The sequence below is a fragment of the Rutilus rutilus genome (assembly GCF_951802725.1).
Source record: "Rutilus rutilus genome assembly, chromosome: 15".
Lineage (NCBI taxonomy): Eukaryota > Metazoa > Chordata > Actinopteri > Cypriniformes > Leuciscidae > Rutilus > Rutilus rutilus.
In genome coordinates, this window is record NC_140220.1 from 1,812,482 (window position 1) to 1,837,918 (window position 25,437).

General features: G+C 37.1%; 1 protein-coding gene across 2 annotated transcripts; it reads left to right on the plus strand.

Moving 5' to 3' along the window:
* Positions 1-4,667: 4,667 nt before the first annotated feature.
* mettl24 (methyltransferase like 24) lies at positions 4,668-23,555 on the plus strand. 2 transcript variants are annotated; one of them, XM_084431739.1, is made up of 6 exons: positions 4,668-4,807; positions 6,833-7,036; positions 11,771-11,869; positions 13,007-13,143; positions 17,200-17,422; positions 21,845-23,555. In XM_084431739.1, the coding sequence occupies exons 2-6, from the start codon at positions 6,866-6,868 to the stop codon at positions 22,166-22,168; spliced, it is 954 nt and encodes a 317-aa protein (XP_084287865.1). In that variant the 5' UTR covers positions 4,668-4,807; positions 6,833-6,865; the 3' UTR covers positions 22,169-23,555. The 2 variants fall into 2 exon arrangements, with proteins under 2 accessions (XP_084287865.1, XP_084287864.1); XM_084431738.1 differs by having other exon boundaries at positions 6,859-7,036.
* Positions 23,556-25,437: the final 1,882 nt, after the last annotated feature.

The window sequence follows — 25,437 nt, forward strand, 5'->3', positions numbered from 1 at the left end:
ATTTAAGTGCACTGACACAATCGGAGGACAAAAATAAAATAAAATATTGAGTTACACAGTGTGTGCAACTACTCAGTCTTGCTTAATCTACATATATGTTCATGTTTAGATCAGCAAAATTAGTTTTAAATGAACAAGGACTTTGTGACAAACAGAAACTCTTCATTCTGATCTGAACTAATGCAAGGAAAATTCTGCTGCAGGAAAGAAATTAAAGGTTCTATTTAGAATTCAGAATACTTCCCGGGTTGGTGACATCACAAACCCACAAATTAACATAAACCCCGCCCCCGGGAACAGCAACAAAGGGGGTGAAGCCATGGTTGGCTGCTTTAGAGAAGAGGAAGAGTTGTCTTTGATTTTACACCCCGGAAAAAGTTTGTCCTAATGCTGACAGGTTAAAATTTATTTTTAACACTGTTCCTAAACATTAACCTCAATTATTATTTGTAGTTGTGTTTTCTATTAACAGTTCCAATTATAAGCTTAATGTGTTTGCTACGATAGCTATGATGTAAAGCTTTGCCTCCGCTAGCCTGCTAACTAACATTACAGTACTGATGTAGTCTTCACTGTAGCTTTTGTAAACTCTTGATTTTGTTAGACTGTTCATCGCCCCTTGGAAAAATAAACCATAGTTTTGTGATTGATTACTGCTTGTATTACCATCGTTTTCCGACAAGTATGATTAAATGGTGTAATTACATCATGTATAAAAAGTATAAGAGAAAAAAAACATACCACTCTGAAACGTCCTGTGAAATCAGTGCTTGCAAACAGAGATGGTCAGTATTTTAATTACATGTATTTGAAATACGTATTTAATTAATTTTGAGTATTTTGTAATTTGTATTTTCCTTAACAAAAAGAAATTAAATGTAATTTGTATTTAAAATACTAAAATACTTTTTTAAATAAAAAAAAAATTGTCCGCATATATTAACTTTCATCACCAGGATTAAAGGGATAGTTCACCCAAAAATGAAAATTAGCCCATGATTTACCTCACCTTGAAGTCATCCTAGGTGTAAATGACTTTCTTCTTTCAGACGAATACAATCAGAGTTATATTAAAAAATGTCCTGGCTCTTCCAAGCTTTATAATGGCAGTGAATGGCTGTTTAAGTTTTGAAGTCCATATAAGCACATATATCCATCATAAAAGTGCATCTATTCATAATTCATAGTTGGTTAAACTTGAATGAGAGACTACATTAAATATATTTTTTGTGTTCCCATTTGCTCAAATAACAAAAGAAAAACGCCACAACAGCGTTTTCACTACTTTCAAAAAGAGTAAAAAAAAATAGAGATAGATTGATAATGGCAGTCGGAAGAGAGAAAGATGTCAACTTTGTCACAGCCGTGGTATTAGAAACACCCTCACAGCAGCGTTAACTAGTTTTTTTTTTTGTAATATAATACAAATATAGTGCTATAGGCGTAATTATCTTTTATTATGACAGTATGTGGCAACATGTAGGCCTACGTTAAAAGCGCATCTTCTGCACTGAACCATGATATTCCGATATTCTATACTCTTACATGTATCTAACTCCACATTTACACTCACATTACAAATTTTGTTTGTATTTTTGTATTTCCAAATTATAAATTACTTGTATTTTAATTAAATACTTTTTTCACAACAGTATTTTGTATTTTATTTAAATGCATTTGATGAGTATGTATTTGTAATTTGTAATTAAATACTTTTGGATGTATTTGTGCCCATCTCTGCTTGCAAAGTCAGTGCTTGAAATCCGTTCAGCATAGTCCTCTTGTTCGTTAACATTGTCAGGGTCTGAATCGGGCTGGAAATGGTTTGAAATAGACGCCACAGTTAATATTTACATTGGAGTAGAGCTTGCGGTTATGAAGGGGCGGGACATTTCCCGCTGTCAATCACAACACACTGGGCCAGCTAACCAATCACAGCACATTTCGTATTTCGGAAGGAGGAGCTTCATCGAAAACGTTCCGTTCAACCAGACTGGGGAGAGAGGAGCTGTAATAATGTAAAATTACAGGGTTTTTTAATCAATCAAGCAATCATGAAAACATATGAAAACATATTCCAGTACACCCCAAAAACAAAATCCAGACTTCGTAAAAGGGAATAATAGGACCCCTTTACATGTACACTGTTCTGACAGTCTGATTGATAGTTAGTCCTTGATTAAAATATATTTGAGACTATAGACTATAGATCTGGCTGAACATGAAATGAACATTTTTACATATAACTCCTTCAAAGTGGATATGGATTATATTTAAGGAGACACAATTATAGACTCTGAACTCTTCACACTGACCTGAATTCATTTTGAATGACAATGAACTACAGTACGCTGAATTTTAGACACAAAAATACACTCCTACACACTGATATTGATTTCTGGTGTAGAGTATTTGAGCTTCTGTTTTGGTACATCTTTAAAAAAGTCACCTTTTATTTTATATATATATATATATATAATATATATACACTCACCTAAAGGATTATTAGGAACACTATACTAATACTGTGTTTGACCCCCTTTCGCCTTCAGAACTGCCTTAATTCTATGTGGCATTGATTCAACAAGGTGCTGAAAGCATTCTTTAGAAATGTTGGCCCATATTGATAGGATAGCATCTTGCAGTTGATGGAGATTTGTGGGATGCACATCCAGGGCACGAAGCTCCCGTTCCACCACATCCCAAAGATGCTCTATTGGGTTGAGATCTGGTGACTGTGGGGGCCATTTTAGTACAGTGAACTCATTGTCATGTTCAAGAAACCAATTTGAAATGATTCGAGCTTTGTGACATGGTGCATTATCCTGCTGGAAGTAGCCATCAGAGGATGGGTACATGGTGGTCATAAAGGGATGGACATGGTCAGAAACAATGCTCAGGTAGGCCGTGGCATTTAAACGATGCCCAATTGGCACTAAGGGGCCTAAAGTGTGCCAAGAAAACATCCCCCACACCATTACACCACCACCACCAGCCTGCACAGTGGTAACAAGGCATGATGGATCCATGTTCTCATTCTGTTTACGCCAAATTCTGACTCTACCATCTGAATGTCTCAACAGAAATCGAGACTCATCAGACCAGGCAACATTTTTCCAGTCTTCAACTGTCCAATTTTGGTGAGCTCGTGCAAATTGTAGCCTCTTTTTCCTATTTGTAGTGGAGATGAGTGGTACCCGGTGGGGTCTTCTGCTGTTGTAGCCCATCCGCCTCAAGGTTGTGCGTGTTGTGGCTTCACAAATGCTTTGCTGCATACCTCGGTTGTAACAAGTGGTTATTTCAGTCAAAGTTGCTCTTCTATCAGCTTGAATCAGTCGGCCCATTCTCCTCTGACCTCTAGCATCAACAAGGCATTTTCGCCCACAGGACTGCCACATACTGGATGTTTTTCCCTTTTCACACCATTCTTTGTAAACCCTAGAAATGGTTGTGCGTGAAAATCCCAGTAACTGAGCAGATTGTGAAATACTCAGACCGGCCCGTCTGGCACCAACAACCATGCCACGCTCAAAATCGCTTAAATCACCTTTCCTTCCCATTCTGACATTCAGTTTGGAGTTCAGGAGATTGTCTTGACCAGGACCACACCCCTAAATGCACTGAAGCAACTGCCATGTGATTGGTTGATTAGATAATTGCATTAATGAGAAATTGAACAGGTGTTCCTAATAATCCTTTAGGTGAGTGTATTTTTATGGTGCTTTTTGGGGTCTTTTTTGTTACTCTTCAGTGTAAATTACCATTCATTTACCATGTAGCCTTAATAAACATCTTTACTTGGTTTTCCAAAGAAGAAATAAAGCCTGTATTTCTGTACTTCTCAACACAGGTCATATCAGAGCTTACAGGACATCATTCTGAAAGTAAAAAGACTTAGAGAGATAAAAAGCAAACCAGACGGCACGAGACAGCGATAAACGGATAATAATTAAGTGAAGGAATTAGAGGAGGAAATAAAGAAGAGGACATTATTTAATAATACTCCAATTTTTGGCGAAATATAATTGGAATAAATGGCACTTTACCTGAAATCTAATTCCTAAAGGCACCAGCAAGTGTCAGTCTTGAGCAGAAATACAGATTTCCTCTGATCTGTACTGTATGTGTCAGAGCCTCTGACAGCACGCACTTACAGCATAAAGAAATCAATATACATGAAATACTGATTAGAGTGTAAATGACTGTATCATGTCAGAAAATAGGAGTAGGCCTACAAAGTGATGAAACTACTACCACAACAAAAAAGTTACATATTTATTGGCTGATTTTAAAGCTTGTGTGGCAGGTTGAGATTCACTGATCTCGAAGATCCCTAGAAAGATTCGAGAAAACAATCAGTGTCTCTACTACTGGGAAGAACATACGACATTGTGTGTGTGTGTGTGTGTGTGTGTGTGTGTATGTGCCTGCGCGTGCGTGTGCGTGTGTCTTTGTCTAGGGTTCCATGCAGAGGCATGTGAGTGGAGAGAGACTGGAAACGTGTGTGTGTGTGTATGTGTGTGTGTCTTTGTCTAGAGTTCCAGAGGCATGTGGGTGGAGAGAGACTCTTGAAACATGTGTGTGTGTGTGTTTATGGGAGGCGGGTCTAAAGGGGGAGTTCCAGACCTCCGAGTGACGACTTCAGTTTCTCCAGCTCTTCTGCTCTCACACACTCTCAGCTGAAGAAGAAGAAGATGTTCACCAACACTGGACTCTGCAGACGAAGACATTCTGAGCGTCTGAACGACAGAAGTGAATGAAACAAACGCTCAGACATGAAGAACAGAAGATCAGGAAGAGAAAACAGGTGAGCGCGGTCTATTAGTTCATACAAATACAACCACTGTTATCAGTGGCGTAACTTTGTTTTAAAAAGTGGGTGGGACGTTTTTTTTTTTTTTTTACGGGGGGGGGGGGGGGGGGGGTTGTGAATGCTAAATCATAAATCGATGTATGTACAATAACATGTCCATCAATCGATTGAAATAGTACATGGGTTTAATTTGTCGTTTAATGAGGTTTGATATATGTTGGTATTGGTAAATCCTTTAAAAAATTGTGTTTGCTGAAATGGTCCAGTGGTAGAACTATTGCCAAGCGTGTAAGAGGTTGTGGGTTCTAATCCGCACTCGTATATATATATTTTTTTTCTCATTAAAACCCATTATGTTTATCAGTGGTTGCAATCATACGTTTATATGCATTTTGTTTTGTAATTTCACCGGAACGAATAGAGAGTCTCCACAACGGATTGAAGCACGCGTCCGAGTGATGACTGTGCGCGAGCCACAAGAGAACACAGTATCCATGCCTGTGTCTGTATCTGTATCTGCTCGCAGCGACAACGAGCACTTTGATCACTTGATTTCAAAAACAACACATTTCAGTGCTAGATCGCCTCTTACAAACGAACTAAATGAATGCTCTGCTAGTTAACTGGAGATCTTTTATTTATTTGTATTGGTACATTCGTGCCGCGAGATGTTTCAAAAGTGGTGGGGACAATATCGACCTTAGCAAAAAGTGGTGGGGACATGTCCCACCCGTCCCACCCGCAAATTACGCCTATGACTGTTATAGTTCATGTTATCATACTCCCTTAAATAGTCTAATATTAACAGATGCGATAATATCAACTAAGATTAATAAATGCTTTGGAAGTATTTTTATTGTTAGTTTATGTTAATTAATGCAGTTAACTGATTTTAACTAATGAAACCTTATTGTAACGTGTTTCCATTTAGTTTTATATCACAGATGGTGTGTGTGTGTGTGTGTGTCACAATATTTAAAATTTTACAATAAATTCAACATATTAATGTCTATTTTTGTAAATCCAGAGACTGATAGACTGTACAAAAGTACTTTATCTCACTTAATTTTTTTGGATCTTGATGGAATCGAATCAAAATATTAGATGATTCATATCAAATAAATGAATCTGTGTAATAATAGATTCAAATTATGAAAAATGAACTCATATTTGAACGGTTTAGACTCTGATAAACACACTTGAGATGCACATCGTGCAACAATTCATGCCAAAAGTTGACATTTTTGAGTTTACTCCGTGTTCTTTGCCGCTATCGCATGTTAAAGAGGTCATGACATGAGAAATTAAATTTGCCTTGATCTTTTGACATATAAGAGCTCAAAAAACAGCTTGTTTTGTTTTTGGGTGATCTGTGACATCACACGGACACACATTTGCATATGCCGGCCTCCAGAGCAAGACATCGACCAATAGTTATACATCATCGCGTCATAGGCCCCGCCCACTTACAGTATAGGCCCCGCCCACTGGCGTTCAGTCACAAAGAAGTCATTATAATCACTGACGCTGATACACTGATACAGTTGATCACGTCTGAGGATTATATGTTTGTTTTTGACTGATCGTTTGACTGCAGATTGTTTTGTAATGGAGAGAGTTCACAAAGAAACTTTTGTCGACAGATGAAGCATCGACTGTGTTGATTCTGACAGCAATAATTATTTTGTATATATAAATACACACATATGCATGTATATTAAGTAATATATGCATGTATATACTGTATGTATATTTATACAATTTAGATATAAATATAAATATTTTATATAAATACATTTTTCTTAAAAATATATATGCATGTGTATATATTATACAAAGTAAACACACATATATATGATGTAAATACAACATTTTGTTTTGGATGCCATTATTCATGTGAACCTCAAGAATAATGTCATGTCATGACCCCTTTAATATTATAAGTCAGTGCTTTCTGCTGCATGAATATGTAACCCAGTCCAGAATGTATAGCAGACTCAGTATGTATGAACCCTGAAGGATGGAGTCTGCGACTGAACCCACAGGTAGAGGATGAACAGGTGTTTGCTGCTGCGCGTGAGTCTCCTGCTGTCTCTGCTGTGTGTCTGCGCTCGCGTCTACGTGGAGCTCAGGGGCTCGAGTCTGACGCCGCCGGTTCCACTCCAGAAACAGGCTGTTACCATGGCAACAGATGCTGCATCCACGCTCAAGCATCACAGACGGGTGAGGAAACTCATATTAGTGATAGTAACACTTAAAACAATTATAAATAATTAAGTGAATTCAAATAAAATAATTAAATACAACTTTTTTATGGCACTATATTAAATTTATTAAAACAATTATAATTTAATTAATTAGAATAAAATAATTATACTTTTTATTTACATGAACTAGGAGTGGCACTATATTAAAATAATTTAGTAAAGCAATTATAAATAATTCAATTAATTCAAATAAAATAATAATACTTTTTATTTACATAAACTAGGAGTGACACTATATTAAAATAATTAAATTAAATAATTAGGAGTAATTAAAATGAAGTAAGAAAAATTTAATAAATTTGATTTACATAAACTAGGAGTGGCACTGTATTAAAATAATTAAATAAAACAATTATAAGTAATAAAATTCATTACTCAAAATAACAATAATTTTTATATACATTAACTAGGAGTGGCACTATATTAAAATAATTCAATGAAATAATTATAAATAATTAAAAAAATAGCTAGAATAATTATAAATAATGAAATAATTCATTTATAAAATAACTAAAATAATTAAATCCCTTAAGTTATCAGGGTTTGCACTATTACTGATGAATCTGCACAACTTACAATACATTTTTTAATAAAGAGATTTTTAAATTATTTTTACTCACAAATAGCAATTTAATATTACATTAAAAAAAAAAACTATTATAAAAATTCCATTGGCTTTTTAAGATTTAATTGATTTCCATGACTTTTCCATGTCTAGAAGTTTCTTTTTTGTATTAATATATTCATTAACATATTGATTACTCTCGCAGCTGATGTTGATGTAAAGAAAACACGATCAGACTCTCAGATGAAGCAACTTTAGATGCACAGATTCATATTCAGACGCTTCTGTTCTCCATTTTTGCCTGGTATCCTGTTTATGTTGCTGACTGTGCATGTCAGAAAGACTCGCGAACAAAAGCGTATTCATGCTCTTCTGAAGACTTTCACACTCAGAGAGAGAGAGAGAGAGAGAGAGAGAGATCCAGGGCCTGACCTCTGACCTCTGACCTCTGAGTCTAACACCACACACAGATCCCCTTCATTGCACTATAAATATGCATGATTATAATGTTACAATCATGAGCTCATTAACATATGACCGCCCACATTTACTCGTTGAAAATGATAATGCATCGCATCTGATCGTTAATCTGACATTAATGAGGTAGAGAATAACTCTGAGGGAAGGGATTGGGACCATATGAAGGGTGTGACACACATAACTGAGACAGAATGGAAATATTCACAACTATCTCAACTGTTCAGAGTTTTTGGTTGGTGTTAGTAACAGATTCAGAGAATCGTTTTTAGAAACATTCCATCATCAGACTATAGAATAAATGATCAAGGACGCAATAAATTGATCAAAAGTGACATTAAACACATTTATAATGTTGCAAAATATTCTATTTCAAATAAATGCTGTTCTTTTAGAACTTTTATTCATCAAAGAATCCTGAGAAATAAAATGTTTCATAGTTTACACTACAGTGTGAACACTGATGATAATCATCAAATCCTCATATTAGACTGATTTCTGAAGGATCATGTGACACTGAAGACTGGAGAAATTCAGCTTTGATCACAGGAATAAATTACACTTTACTATATATTCGCATAGAAATTACTTTTACTTTAATTGTAAAAATATTTAGCATTTTTTTACTGTATTTATGATCAAATTTGCACATGCATAGAGCCCAAACAGAGCTGGATGAACTTCTCATGCAACAGAATGGAAATGCATCGATGCATCATCATCTTTTCCAGGCGAGATATTTGGGTGAATGATATTCCCTCATATCTCACGCTTTTCCCACTTCTCCTCTATCAAACTCTTCATTTAAACATGTAAAGGAGCAGTGAATGAGTTTGTGTGTTTCCCAGCGAGTGTTTGTCTAACTCGAGGACACGGGGCAGGAAGGACTTCAGGAACTGATGGGATCCAGATGTGCAAACAGAGCAGATCCAGATCCAGATCCTGCCAAGAAACACACGTTCATGGATCCACATGATCTCCGTCGGCCCTTTAAGAGCGCGTTCTGTTCGGGGTTATTAGAGGAAATTTAGATCATAATTTTATTATATATATTTCATTTTGATTTTGTTGTGTTTTTGTCATCTGTGTTAGTTAGGTTTTTTAATGTCTATATAGTTTTTATAAATTTTTACTTTAGTTTTAGTTATTTTTACATCGTTAAACTAAATGAAAATTAGCTGAAATTAAAAAAGATTAATTATTAAATCTATTTTATTTTATTTCAGTTAATGTTTATTTTATGTCAATTTCATATAGTTAAAAACCATAAAATACATTTCTGTTACTTAAAATCAGTGTTACTTTAGTATAATTGAGATACTATTATAGTTATAGTTAATATTTTGACTGTTTTTATTTTTTATATTTTCATTTCAATTGTAGTTTTACTAATTTTGCATGTTTTTGTCCTTTTTAATCGTTTTATATATATATCGGTTTTTTTAGTCTATATAGTTTTTTTATTTAAAAAAATCAGTTTTAGTTATTTTAGTGCATAAAGTGAAATTAAATTAAAATGAGAAATGTTGCTTTGGCAAATACATTTTTTTTTGTACATATTTTATTTTATCTTAGTTAAAGTTTATTTTGTTTATTTTTTCATGGTTTTAGTTTCATTTTTAGTAAACTATAATAACCCTGCTTGAAATAAAGGTTAAATAAAAAAATATATATATAATAAATTTCATTTCATTTAAACAACAACTTAATTTATTTCAGCTGTTTCTTGTTTTCATTTACTAAAACTAAAATAATTAATAAAACTATATAGACATTTTTCAAACATAACTAATAAAAATGACAATAACACAAAAAAAAATGACTAAAACTTTAACTGAAATCATATATATATATATATATATATAAAACTTATTTCAAAATTAGTCTCTCAGTGATACTGAGGTGGCACTGCTCCTTAACACATGGTAGACAGAGGAGAACAAGAGAGAAAATATTTACTCATGTTTATAAGTAGCCTGAGAGGATGATGAGGATGATGAAGATGGAGACGTGACCCTCTTCTGAAGTAACCCAGATGTTGCACTCATGCTGAACTCTGGCATTCCCAAGAGGGACGGAAAAATGCAGCAGTAGCCAGATAGTCGAACTCTAAAAATAGAAATAGAGTAAAACAAGCTAATAACTTGTCCTTCCAACTCTAAAAAACATGAGCATTTCTAACAGCGTTTGCGGGACGATTTAGAGTGAAACACACCAGCATCACAGATCTGTGATAATATTGATAACAGATGCTTATATGATGTTTATTGTGCTGCCGTTTTCCCACCAAAACGACGTCACTTCCTGGCGGATGATGATGTCATTGAGGAACTGGCTGTGGAAAGTGATATTGTAAACTGATTATCAATCTGAGCAAAATTCTCAAGACAACAGTTTTGGTTTCAGTTGGATAAAGATTAAAATGAACTTATTCAATTATTTAAATTCAATTATTTATTTGAGTTTTTGTGCAGCACCTGGAAACATGGATCTTGACAAATTCATGACACTATTTTCATGAAAATGAATTAAATGAAGTTCAAAACGTAGGAGTTCAAGCCGAGCCTCGGGTCCAAGCCTCCTCCGAGGTCGAGGCGAACTACTCACTTGAAAATGTTGGGTTAAAAATAACCCAACAAATAACCCAACAAATTTTAAAGATAACCCAACATAATGACCCAACATGCATACACTAACGGTTGGGTTAAAATAATAACCCAATGTTTTTAAGTGTGTAGTGAATAAATCGCAATTAATCACTTCTAACATACAAGTTTGTTTTAATAATTTTGTTGTGCATTTTTGTCATTTACATTAGCTAGGTTTTTTGATGTCTAAATAGTTTTTATAAATTTTACTTTAGCTTTAGTTATATTACATCAAATTAAACTAAATGAAAGTTGTTCATGACAATTAATTATTTATAGTGCGGTCAAACTGATTAATCGCGTCCAACATAAAAGTTTGTGTGTATATATATATATATATATTATTTTTTTCTAAACTTTTATAGTGAATGAATTAATGAATCTATTAATATGAATAAATAAATAAACAAATGAATAAATTAGTGTTTCTTTGTAAGTTAGTCCAGCACTGGAAACATGAAATCTACACAAAACTAATAAAATTATTAAAGTTCACCTGTTTAGTTTAATATTTTATACAGCGTTTTAAGACCAGTGTTATTTATAAAAAAATAAAAAAAATTTGTTTTTGGTGATTGAAATAAAGCTGAAATAAAATATAAATATTAGATATTAAAACTTGAAATAAATAAATAAATGTTTAAGTTAAAATACTAAAATTACTAAAACTGAAACAAAAAATGAATTCAAGCTAAACAGACAATAATAAAAAAAAACGAATAAAAATGACAACAAAAAAAAACTAAAATAAAACTAAAAACTATAATTAAAACAAAATACAATGCTGAGCTCACAGACAGTCATAAATGAGTTCCAGATCTTCACTAATGAATCTTCCACTTCACAGAAAGGTTTCAGGACACATTAATGATCTCCAGAATCTCACATAAGAGCAGACCTCATCACTGCGGTGTTCAGAGACGACTGTGCGCTCGTCTTCACTGCGGTCGACCTGAGGAAGCTGAGGGCTTTTCACCAGTTTCTCTGTGTATTCGTGCAGATTCCCCGATGGAAGATCGACCTTGAGCCGTGGGCCGCTGAGACTCGCGGTTTACAGGAGGAAGCCCGTCGGTTCCTCAGATACATCTCGACACCACAGGTACGAGCTGACGCTATCTCACGACCAATTCGCACGTATTCGTACGAGTGATTAAACGGTGGCTAATTTTTCGTCCTCACTTGTACAATTTCTCTAAACCCACGGGACTCCTACAACAGGTTTACATTCATCCAAGATCAAAAAACACTTTAATTTACTCATAATATACATAGCAGCATCACTGTGTCTGAAATGGTTCGTTGGAAGATTCAGTCTCTCTAAACTCCGCCCAGTCTGTTGTGATTGGTCAGAAATCAAACACTCATTATCATATCTGAATCTCAGCAGTAAAGATGGTGTGGGTTTTACCCTAATGGCAACCTTCCGGTCTCTCTCGTGAATCCAACACTGAAGTGAGTTAAACTGCAGTTCATGGACTGGCCACTAGAGGCCGGCTGCAGAAGAGACTCAGTCGCATAGAGCCCCATGTTAAAATGGCCAACTTTACAGCAGAATAAAACATGTTTACAGTCTGGTGCTAAAAGTGGTTTTGGTCTATATAGCTAATTTTGCCCTTCATGTCAACTGTGAGGGGGGTGAATATTTTTATAACTCATCAGTTTAAATTATATTAAGCCTTAAAGTTGTGTATAATTAAGGGCGTGGCCACTTGAGTGACAGATGGATTGCCACTGATGTCACTACTAGCCATTTGTCTGCTGTCTGTTAGCATCACGTCACCTCAGCTAATCCGCCTCGCTGCACATTTACGTTTATCCGTGAGTGATGCTGCCAAGATGGCGACGGCCGGCTCCGCCCACTTTGGGCCGTATCAATCTCATCAAAGTGGATTTGCTTTGTCGGCAGAAAACAGCGTCTTCTCGACACAAACAACACAAACCAAACTCTTCCAGATAATTTACAGTGTTTGAGGGCGGAGCTAACACACGCTGTTCAGCCAATCAAGACCAGAGGCTGGCATTATGCAAATTAGTTACAAAACTACAGATTCAGCAGGAAGAGCGACTGAATTACTCATAAACATAATAACTTCATTTATCTGCACTGATCTTTGCAGATCTTTTACATTCACAAACAGCTCTTTTACACACTACATGACAGGGAATATCAGAAAAGCATAATATGGGCACTTTAAAGCCAAATGATGAATGATGGATCTTCAGTGTGTGTTTGAAGGTGTCCTGTGAGAGACCGGCGTCTGTGCCGCCCGTGTTCGACAGAGAGGATCATGGGTCGTGGGTTCTGTGTTTGGACCGCAGGTTCAGTCTGGCCCAGCGGATCGCATCGAAACACTGCCGCGTTTATTCTCTCAGGTCAGTCTAACGCTTCTTCAATTTCTGTCTGACATGTGAACTCTCAAAGTCCCCTTGTGGTGGAAATCCAGCGTTTAATGTTGTTTATGTGTCTATGTGGTGTTTTTAATATGCTTTAAGACAAACCAAGTGTATATTTATAAGTCGACACCATTGCTGAGTATTTCCTGTGCATTTATAGGCCTACATATACATTTCAGTGCGTGTGTGTGTGTGTGATGCTCTGCAAACTAAAATGCTAACATTATAATCCATGCGTGTGGAACTCCTGCCCTGCAGCTTCTCCTCATAACACAGTCAAACTTCATTAGCAAAAGTCGTTTATACGGACCAGCAGCTGCAAACACTTCTGACATCTGCCTTTATATATTATATATATATATATATTTATATATAGCCTTATATGTATATATATATATATATATATATATATATATATACATACATATACACACAATTAATTAAAGGACGACATTTTTTCTTTATGATTTTGAAATGAATGAGTGAGATTCATATAGCAGACACTTTTTAATGGGTTCATAATTTGGTCCGGATCTCAATAAAGGCATGAATTGAACAGCCAAAGCCACTCCTGGAGAGTTTGAGATGATCCAGAATCAGTCTCTCACCAGCATCCCTCACTCCTCATTACGGTCAGCGAGTTAAAGCACTCGCTCGTGAACGCAGGAGTCACTGCTCAGGCACGTCTGAACGATCCTCCAGCTAAAACACACTCCAGATCTTATGCTGTTTAATTCAGTGCGAGTCTGACGCTCTTCTCCAAACACTCCAATGCTCTTTAACATGATTCATAAAACCTGATTAAATAGTCATTATGCACATCAAATAAATTCACAACAGCATGCAACCTCCTACTCTTACTCTTTTTGTAATATACAGTATATATACACTCACCTAAAGGATTATTAGGAACACTATACTAATACTGTGTTTGACCCCCTTTCGCCTTCAGAACTGCCTTAATTCTACGTGGCATTGATTCAACAAGGTGCTGAAAGCATTCTTTAGAAATGTTGGCCCATATTGATAGGATAGCATCTTGCAGTTGATGGAGATTTGTGGGATGCACATCCAGGGCACGAAGCTCCCGTTCCACCACATCCCAAAGATGCTCTATTGGGTTGAGATCTGGTGACTGTGGGGCCCATTTTAGTACAGTGAACTCATTGTCATGTTCAAGAAACCAATTTGAAATGATTCGAGCTTTGTGACATGGTGCATTATCCTGCTGGAAGTAGCCATCAGAGGATGGGTACATGGTGGTCATAAAGGGATGGACATGGTCAGAAACAATGCTCAGGTAGGCCGTGGCATTTAAACGATGCCCAATTGGCACTAAGGGGCCTAAAGTGTGCCAAGAAAACATCCCCCACACCATTACACCACCACCACCAGCCTGCACAGTGGTAACAAGGCATGATGGATCCATGTTCTCATTCTGTTTACGCCAAATTCTGACTCTACCATCTGAATGTCTCAACAGAAATCGAGACTCATCAGACCAGGCAACATTTTTCCAGTCTTCAACTGTCCAATTTTGGTGAGCTCGTGCAAATTGTAGCCTCTTTTTCCTATTTGTAGTGGAGATGAGTGGTACCCGGTGGGGTCTTCTGCTGTTGTAGCCCATCCGCCTCAAGGTTGTGCGTGTTGTGGCTTCACAAATGCTTTGCTGCATACCTCGGTTGTAACGAGTGGTTATTTCAGTCAAAGTTGCTCTTCTATCAGCTTGAATCAGTCGGCCCATTCTCCTCTGACCTCTAGCATCAACAAGGCATTTTCGCCCACAGGACTGCCGCATACTGGTGTTTTTCCTTTTTCACACCATTCTTTGTAAACCCTAGAAATGGTTGTGCGTGAAAATTACAGATTGTGAAATACTCAGACCGGCCCGTCTGGCACCAACAACCATGCCACGCTCAAAATTGCTTAAATCACCTTTCTTTCCCATTCTGACATTCAGTTTGGAGTTCAGGAGATTGTCTTGACCAGGACCACACCCCTAAATGCATTGAAGCAACTGCCATGTGATTGGTTGATTAGATAATTGCATTAATGAGAAATTGAACAGGTGTTCCTAATAATCCTTTAGGTGAGTGTATACTCGTCATAGTGTGCAAATTGTGTGCATTCATATAATAAGACTACATTTGCACAAAATATGCACGCAGAGTAAACTGTAGCTGAATTCACATAGATCCGATTGTCCAAATTAAAGACGTTTTTAGAGAAAGTAAGGTTTATAGATGGAAATACCTGCAGCTTTATTTTCGAGATGACTGTTTGAAATGATAATCATCATTTCATACATACTATTAAAAATAGCAGCTAGTGTTTAGTATACTCTATGCTGTATGCTAGTATTCTATTTTTAATATGGCTATATGTATTAATGCATCAAGTCGCTATATAATCAAACTGTATTAGGATAATTTGCCAAACATATTTGTTATGATTATTATCATAAAATTTGGCTTTTTTTCAGGGTTATTATAGTTAACTAAAAGAAAACTACTAAAAAATTTTATTTGATCTTTAACTGAAATAAAATAATACATTAAAAAAATTAACATTTTATTTCAGCTATAGCTGGCAGGCAAACATTTATCATTTTATTAGGTTAAAGTCATATACTAAAATAACTATATATATATATATATATATATATATATATATATATATATATATATATATATATATATATATATATATATATATATATATATGAAATGATTCAACCCCTATTGCAAATCAGGTTTATTGGCAAACTTTACAGACTTTCAGCTGTTTGCAATGAACAAATCAAACAAAAGAAACTGAAATAGCTCAACAAAAATGTTTCAAGTGGTTTCCCCAAATTCAACTGAAAATGCAACTTTTAATGACTTCTGCAGTCTCAAAATTATTCAAGCATCTTTATCACAGAGTAGAACATCCTTTTGCTGTATGATCTGCTGCAAACGAGATGTATAAGCAGACTCAGCTTCTGGCAGCGTTTCTGAGGAATCTGAGCCGTTCCTCATGAGCAACGGCCTCCAGTTCAGGAATATTCTTGAGTTTGCTGCTACTCCCTTCTTCAAATCCCGGAGACCAAGCCCTGGTGGAATTTGAGGTTTGTTTGGGATCATTATCCTGTTGAAGGTCCAAGCTTCAGCTTCCTCACTGACGGCATGACGTTTTCTCCTAGGATTTCCTGATACTTCAGTGAATCCATGTCTCCTTCCTCACGCTGCTGTTTCCAGAGGATATAAATCAGCCGCAGAGCATCACTGATCCACCATGCTGACCTGTAGACAGAGTGCTACACAGCTTATGCTTCATTCTTCATCCTCCAGACACACCGCTAATCCGCTGATCGCTCCACAGAACAGAATCCCAAAACTTCTGTGGCTTATTTATATGATTTTGAGCAAATTGGAGCCGACTTTTTCTTGTGCTTCTGGGTCGGTAGTGGTGTAGTCTTGGAGTTCTGATGCGTTTAGTACGAGCCTTATTGTTCAAGCTGAAACCTCAGTGTTTGTCTCAGTTTTTTGCAGTCACTCGAGGGTTTTTCTGATCCGCTGAAAGCTTCCTTTTTCTGCCTCATCCAGGTAGTGAAACCACTGTTCCTTTAACTTTGAGCTTCCAACGGTGTCTCTAGGAACATTTAGTGCTTTTGCTATCTTTTTGTATCCTGTTCCTTGTTTGTGAAGGGCGATGAAATCTTCTCTTAACTTTCTGGACCATTCTTTTGACTTTCCTAATTCCATATTCCATATTTCTAACATGCAGCTCAACAAACCCAGTCAGTTCAGATATTTCATGTGTTCTAGCTCAAGCACACCTGGTGCAACTAATGAAGCCCTTGATTAGTGAGACAACGCCTGTTCTGCAGATCTGTGCTGTTGTGAGGGATTCTGTTCAGGGGGGTGAACATTTTTTAAACTGCAGCAGTCATTAAAAGTTGCATTTTCAGTTCAATTTGGGGAAACCACTAGAAACATTTGTTGTGTTGAGCCATTTCAATTATGTAAAATATGTGTGTGTGCGTGTGCGTAGGCTGGCAGCGGATGACGACAGGCTGGAGCGGATGCTAGCCGGATCCGGCTGTGAGGTTCACTGCTTCGACCCGAGTCTCAGATCAGCTCATCTACAGGAGGAACACATGTGGCTCCACCGGCTCTCCGTCGACTGGAGGGATCCGAACCCTGACAGACTCCACACACACACACACAGCAGGAGGAAGATCAAGGACATACTCAACAGCTTCGGCCACAGACAGGTGACTCACACACACACACACACACACACTAACCCAACCCCTAAACCATCCATCACACACACACACACACACACACACTCACTCTCACATGCACTCACTCACACTCACTCTCTCACACTCACTCCCTCTCACACGCACTCACTCACACTCACTCTCTCACACTCACTCTCTCACACTCACTCTCTCACACTCACTCTCTCACACTCACTCTCTCACACTCACTCCCTCACACTCACTCCCTCTCACACTCACTCTCGCACACTCACTCTCTCACACTCACTCTCTCACACTCACTCTCTCACACTCACTCTCTCACACTCACTCTCTCACACTCACTCTCTCACACACTCACTCTCTCACACTCACTCCCTCTCACACTCACACGCACTCTCTCTCACATTCACTCACTCTCACTCTCTCACACTCACTCACTCTCACTCTCTTAATCTCTCACACACTCACTCACACTCTCACACACTCACTCACACTCACTCACACTCAGTCTCACTCACTCACACTCACACTCACACTCTCACTCTCACTCACTCACTCACTCTCACTCACTCAGTCAGTCTCACACGCACTCACTCTCACTCACTCGCTCAGAAATTAATGTGTGTATTTCTGTCAGGTGTAACGCTTAAACCCTTTAATCGCAGCTCTAAAGACACTATCATAAACTCTTTCACACTATCATGATTGTGTGTGTGACGCATCATTTCCTGCAAACACACCTGAAGCTTCTCGCTTTCAGGGAGAATCAGTGTGAGACACAAGAGCGTGTGTGACGTGGTCGATCTGCCTGAGAAACAGAAATAGAGTTGGAGAGAACGCATAAGGGAGGAAGCTAATGAATGAATTATGTGCTTGTAATTATGGCAGTGGATATTATAGATTTATGACTCCTGCATATGGATGTACTGAAGGAGCCAAAGAAGCGTTTGAGATGAAGAATCTCATTAAAACTGACTCTAGTGAGTTTCTTAACACGATCTGATTCAGTGCATGTTATTATAAAACGTTCGTCATAATCTTTAATCAAAATATAATAACTTACTCCATCTCTGAAAAAACCTAAACAACAGTATCAAACCCTAAAATTGATAAATATAACAGTTGGTCGTTGTTTTAGGAATCTGAAACTCAAAATTACACCATCATATCAGCTTGGCAATCAATGGCTGGCGCGCACACACACACACCTCTCTCCAGCTTATGAAGGATAAAATGCAAAATGCATCACATTTAACATTCATGCATTTGATTTGCATATCAAATTTGCATTAAGCGTATTTGTAATTGTTACAAAGTGTTTATAAACTTAAACTCAAACATGATTATCTGGCAGTGGAGAGGAAAGACGGAGTGAATAAATGACGAGTCAGCGTACAGTAGATGACCTTGATGATTGATCGCTGATGTTCACTTTTGCCACATAACTACAGGAAGAGATGCTGAGATTATAGAGCAGAAGACGCTGATGTTTGATCTGATCTAAGAGTAACAAACACATCCGTCATCAAACACATGATCGCCAGAAACCTCGGATGTCCACAAACACATGGAAAAACATCTACTGTAATTTTACTGTAATTCATCTACTGTACGCTGACTTCATTTATTCACTTGAGCTCAAAAAGCAAATCATGTCTGTGGCTTTGCTTCAATGTTAATATTTAAACTAATGTTGTCAAATCTATTAAACACATCTAACATAAAAGTTTGAAAATATGTGTGTGTGTATATATATATATATGTATATATCTCGGTCTGCGGTCTGGGGTGACGGGATGGGGGGCTTCTATGATATTAGACTGCGTAGCCTATAATAAAAGATAATGAATTTCAAACCTGAACCAAACATATTTTTATTCAAAGATCAACAGTCTGTCATTAGTCTTTAGTCTGCCACAAAAAAAACAACATTAAAATCACGAACTCAAATGTCATTGTGAATTTTTTTTTTTTTTTGTGATGTAAGTAAATCAGACCTTTCTGTAAAGCCTAATGCTAATAAGCTTAAACGAAAATAACGAAATAATTGTGTAGTGAAGTATTTTTTTGTACACAGTGCCACGAACAATCAATCACTCCTTTACGCGAGCATCACTGTCCTCCTCGCGGCTGCGTTTTAGCAGCGTGTTGGGGTTCCGGTACACCAGTCATGCCAACGGAATGAATGAAAATTAGCTTATCAATGCATATCTAAATTCGCGCCTACGGTATTTTTTTAGAACTAAAAAAAAAATATATAATACCGTAATAATAATAATAATTCTGCAGCCAATGAGCAGCCGGCGGGGGCTGGTTGCAGGACGACTCAACCTCCGCAGACAGTTTTTAATGTTTATCAGACAATAACTACTCAAGATTTTGCTTTAGTATAATTTTCGGGACAATTAGGGCCAGATTCGGGATTCGGGACAACAGTTTAGATTTCGGGACGTCTGGTCACCCTAAGTGTGATTAATCACGATTAATCGATTTGACAACACTAGTTTAAACTAAATGTCTGCTCTGCATAGTTTAAGGACAGATAATATTAATTTAATTAAATTTCTAATCTGATCTAATCTAAACAAAATAAAAAGTTTTTTCAGGCTTTCCTGTAGCTCAAACAGTAGAGCGTTGGCGCTAGCAACGCCAAGGTCATGGGTCCGGTTCCCAGGGAAAGCAAGAACTGATAAAATGTAAAATGTGTACCTTGAATGCAATGTAAGTCGCTTTGGATAAAAGCGTCTGCCAAATGCATAAATGTAAATGTAAGTGTAACCGTCTGGTGCTCTTTTTGACCGAAAAATGTAAGGAGTTTTTTTTTTAACTTTATCGGAATGGTACAAAACTTTTTTTTACTAAAGGTTTTGCCACTTGCTATGTGAACACAGACACACACACACAAAAATGCTTCGAAAAGGTTTAATGGTCCTGTAAAAAATAGTCACACTTGAGCTCCTCGCGGTCTAAAATGAGCGCATTGGAAATGAATGGAGACGAGTTTCCTCTAGTGGAAGCGTTTGGTACTGCAGCCGAACACACTCTCACTGAAAGATCATTTATTGAGATATCAACCTCAAATTTGGAACACAACTCGTTTAGCTTTATGGCTTTGATTTTCTCATAGTTTTAGAGTAAAATGTGTTTTGCAAAATATATATTTAATATAAAAATTGAAAATAGTATTTTTGTGCAGCCATAACAATAAACGTAAAAAATTCTGTACCTTGTAAATACTTTTTTTTCTTTTTTACTTTTTTCACTTCAGCAATAATCTGCCAAGTGTCGTCTTTGAAAAGAGATCAAACTTCAGTCTGTCGCTCTAAAGCGTTCAAGATTTACCACAGTTTAAGCTGGACATTTACTTCAGGTCTATGCTCACAAAGTCAATAAACGAATTATAAATACAGCGTAAATATAACGTAGTACCATAAAATCCCCTAAAAATAAAAAAAATTTAATAAAAAACATTAACTAAAATATATTACATTCATTTAATTGAAATAAAAATAAAGTCACGTCGGCCCGCTCATCCGCACAACAACAGTGTTTGATGCTGGAGAACGCAAACCTTGAAATAAACTTCAAAAACGCGAATCTGTGAAAACGCTGATGGCGCGCACATGCGTATTACGTGTTTAGTCTATAGGTTTGCGCGTTTGAATATATATGTGCGCAGGCGTGTAGACTTTCTTTACAAATTGACCTCAACAAATTACTTGTCTGGCTTTAAAAATTCATAATACAGAATTTTGTGTCGCTTCCGCGTATCCATGTGAACCGGGATCATTTTGACAAAAAAAGCGTAGAGCACCAGAGGGTTAATGAAGAGACGAGACTGGTTCTGGGTCAGACAGCAGAGAGGAGAGGCTATGAAGCTGCTGGCTTCATCTCTCACGGGTTTGTGTTCAGTAATTCGGGTCAGTCTCTGCACTGTTGTCCTCAAAGTGTCCTAGATCTATATCTCTGCTAAATTAATTTAACACATGTTTGTGATGGCCTTTATTTTTAAGTTTCTTTTTATTTAAATTATTGTTGTGTTTCAAGTTATACTTACAAAATGTGAAAATGTGTAAAAGAAATGTCAAAAACTTGATATTGAATTTGATCATTTTGAAAATTCAATTAAAATAAATAAATAATAACTTCCCCTCGTCCTGCTTAAAGAGACAGAACCAGGGTTTGAAATGAACACACGGCAAATGCGGGTAAAAATCAACTGTGGCGGGAAACGCTGTCAAATCACGAGCCAATTTGGCGAGTTACTTCTGTTTACTCACTTTGCTGGGGAAGTTTAAGTGCAAATACTCGTGAGTCATCATGATATATTAAATACAGGGTATTGCACAGAATCTGTGACACCACAGACACCATAGAGTTATATTACATCTTGTGGAAAGGGCATAATGTCACCTTTGCTGCCGTCAGGTGGATGTCCTGAAGCTGGACCTGGAGAGCGCGGAGTGGAAGGTCCTGGAGAACCTGGTTCTGGAGCGGGTTCTGGACTCGCTGGGCCTGTTGCTGCTGGAGCTGCACCTGCACTGGCCCGGGTTCGAGGTGGGCGGCGACGAGCCCTCGGTGATCCGCTATTGGTTCAGTCTCCTCAGGGAACTGGAGCGCGCTCATTACCGGCTCTATCACAGTTACAGCGACCCGAACAAACCTCGTCTGATCCTGCACAGAAACATCCAGAACGCCAGCAGCTCCTTCGTCCTGGGATGGGTCAACACTCGCTTCTTACCGCAAGGATGAGCGACGACTCTTCAGGAGAAACACTTCAGAATGCAAAACTCAGTGGCCGATTAAATCAAGCTGCAACATTCCAGTCGCTCTCCTGAATCCAACACTGAAGTGAGTTAAACTGCAGTTCATGGACTGGCCACTAGAGGCCGGCTGCAGAAGAGACTCAGTCCCATAGAGCCCCATGTTAAAATGCCCAACTTCACAGCAGAATAAAACATGTTTACAGTCTGGAGCAAAAAGTGGTTTTGGTCTATAAAGCTAATGTTTTATAACTCATCCGTTTAAATTATATTAAGCCTTAAAGTTGTGCATAATTAAGGGCGTGGCCACTTGAGTGACAGGTGGATTGCTGCTGATGTCACTGCTAGCCGTTTGTCTGCTGTCTGCATAGACAGTAAAAGAAATGGACACAGCGACCCCATTGGATTCAACGGAGAAAAGTGAAGCAAATTAGAAGCTCTCACTTCCTGATGGCTGAGCGTACTGCGCAGACTCAAACTGAGCTTGACGACGTAGATGTGACGTGAGCAACCTGTCTGTCTTCTAGTAGCTGTGCCGAGAGAAATCTGAATCATTCCCTTCCGAAACTTGCAGAGACGGAGAGTGTGAGGAGGAGGTGTCCATGAGCTAGGAGCAGGAGAAACTTTTGCTAAGTATTCTGATTAATTATTTTGTCATTTTGCCTCCACATCCCCCCGATCGCCCGCGAGCTTCTCCTCCTGTCCATACGGTAATCTCTCTACTGTGCGATGACGCAATCGTTAGCCTATTTTTACAAAAACTGCTTCTACGGGGCCATAACGTAAGATACAAGGTAATGGAGCCTTTAATACATTGTCGTGTTTCTTTAGAAATAAATAATGGAGTCTTTAAACGCCTCAGATGTAAAGTTATTCGCTGTCAAAGTGACACCAAAATGAATGGGAGTCAGTGGAGTGCTAACAGCAGGTGATGGTCCGCTAATCAGTGGCGGCGCCCGGGGAAGCTTCAGTTTTCGGCTGAAGGATTACCACCTTGGCTGTCTGTTAGCATCACGTCACCTCAGCTAATCCGCCTCGCTGCACATTTACATTTATCCGTGAGTGACGCGCGGTGACACACTTCCAAGATGGCGACGGCCGGCTCCGCCCACTTTGGGCTTCAAAAACGCTCTTCAGAAACACTACGGGTGACGTCACGCACACTACGAACATATTTATTTAGTCTATGGATTAAATCAACAAGTCAGTGAGGATGTGAATACCAGACACAATTAAAGATGTAAAACTCCCAGTAAACTCATTGTTTGCTTTCAATTTTACTCTTCTGACAAGAGTCAGAATCTCTGACTGAAAAATCATAACAATAGGTACAAAAAAGTTAAATCAATCATAATTTAGAGGGACTCAAATGAAGCAAAAGAGGAAAAACACAACATACGAAACAGTACTGTGGTAATACCATGTTATGGGCATGTACCATGTAATATGGCAGTATATGAACATGCAGTGCTGTTTTGTAAAGGGCAATGTAGCATCAAATATAAAATTATGTAATATATACGAATAATGTTACTTTTTATTTCAAATAATAAATATATTTTTTATTCATCAAAAAATCCTGCATTTTTTTTTAAACAACTGTTTTCATCATTGATAATAATAAATGTTACTTGAGCACTGGAGTAATGATGCTGCAAATACAGCTTTGATCACAGGAATAAATTACACTTTACTATACATTCACATAGAGAACAGCTGATTTACACTGGAATAATATTTCACAATATTACTGATTATTGTTTTATTTGTAGTCAAATAAATGCAGCCTTGCTGAGCAGAAGAGACTTCTTCTTAAAACATTTTTAAAAAAATGTACCGATCCCAGATTTTTGGCCGATTACATGTTTATTTTAATTAAATTATGTTTTTTTTTTTTATTACAAATATAATTATATCCTTTTTGTACTGCAAAATGTATTTAAATGTTCCATTGATCCAACATTGATGCACCACACAAGTATCTCCCATGATGCAAAGTGCTGAAGACACTAGACTCAATCCTCTACTAAACACACGGAGTAAACATTTGTGTTTCCCAAACGCAGTAGTATATTATAGTAGTAGCATAACTAGATTATAAAAATAATTGGAGACAGTGATCTACTTAGGCTTACAGTCCTTTTGGGGAAATGCAGCACAGAAATCAATAATAGCATCAATTCTTTTCAGTATGAAAAAAACATTAATGGTGTATTTTGTTAATATGTTGCTCGATAAACACAGGCTGAATTTAGGAACATCGGGACACTTTTCCAGTCGTTTCAGTGTGAAAAAGTGACTGAACTCACTCAACATTGTGTACAAATACCAGGCGTATGAATATATTTATAAAGGTCACATTCCTTGAGAGTTGGAGGAGTAAATTTGAGCAGTGCATTCTGGGATTGCTTTATTTGCATCATTTTGATTCAAGAGTTTATTCTGAAAGGACTGAATAAACTAAAACAGCTTTTTTTTCATCTGTTTCTACAGGAGATGATTTTGAACAGATATAAATGATTCTGATTGATCGTCTAATCTGCATATCTACAAACCATAATACTGGCTTAATCAGGTTATGATACATGAAGCAGATTCCATATTCTGAACATAACTCACCGTGAGGTTGTGCACTTGCGATATTGGCTTCTTAGAGACGATTTTGTGCGATTTCCCATTAAAATAAGAAATAAAATACATGTTTAACAGCAAAATTACCCATAATGCCAAAAAGAATGTCCTGATGTTTTAAAACATTTAAGTATTGATATTTTGAAGTGATTTAAAAACTGAAAAGTACTTTACAACAGTAGGTGGCAGCGAGTCACTGTTAATGAGCGAGTCACTGAGATTCAACCGATTCATTCAAACGGCTGATTCATTCATGAACAAAGCATTTGACTCTCTTAATGAGTGAGTCACTGAATCATTCATTTAATCGATTCGTTCATTCAGTAATGAAACACAGCCGTAAAACAGTCCTGCGTCTTTGTTTGGAACTATTTTCGTTGGCGAAATAGAGCAAAAACAGGCAATATTGTCTCTAAAATGTAAGTCACTTAATATTAACTTCTTGTTTATTGAAAATCAATATCGCATTTGTAACCGTGCTGATATTTGGTGGAAAAACAGCTCTCCGTGTGATATTGATTAACTATATTAAAGGATAGAAATATAAAAAATATTTTTGCCCCTTATCTTGAATACTGAGGGCATTATAAATGCATTTTAATAAACTAAAATCACGTAAATACACAA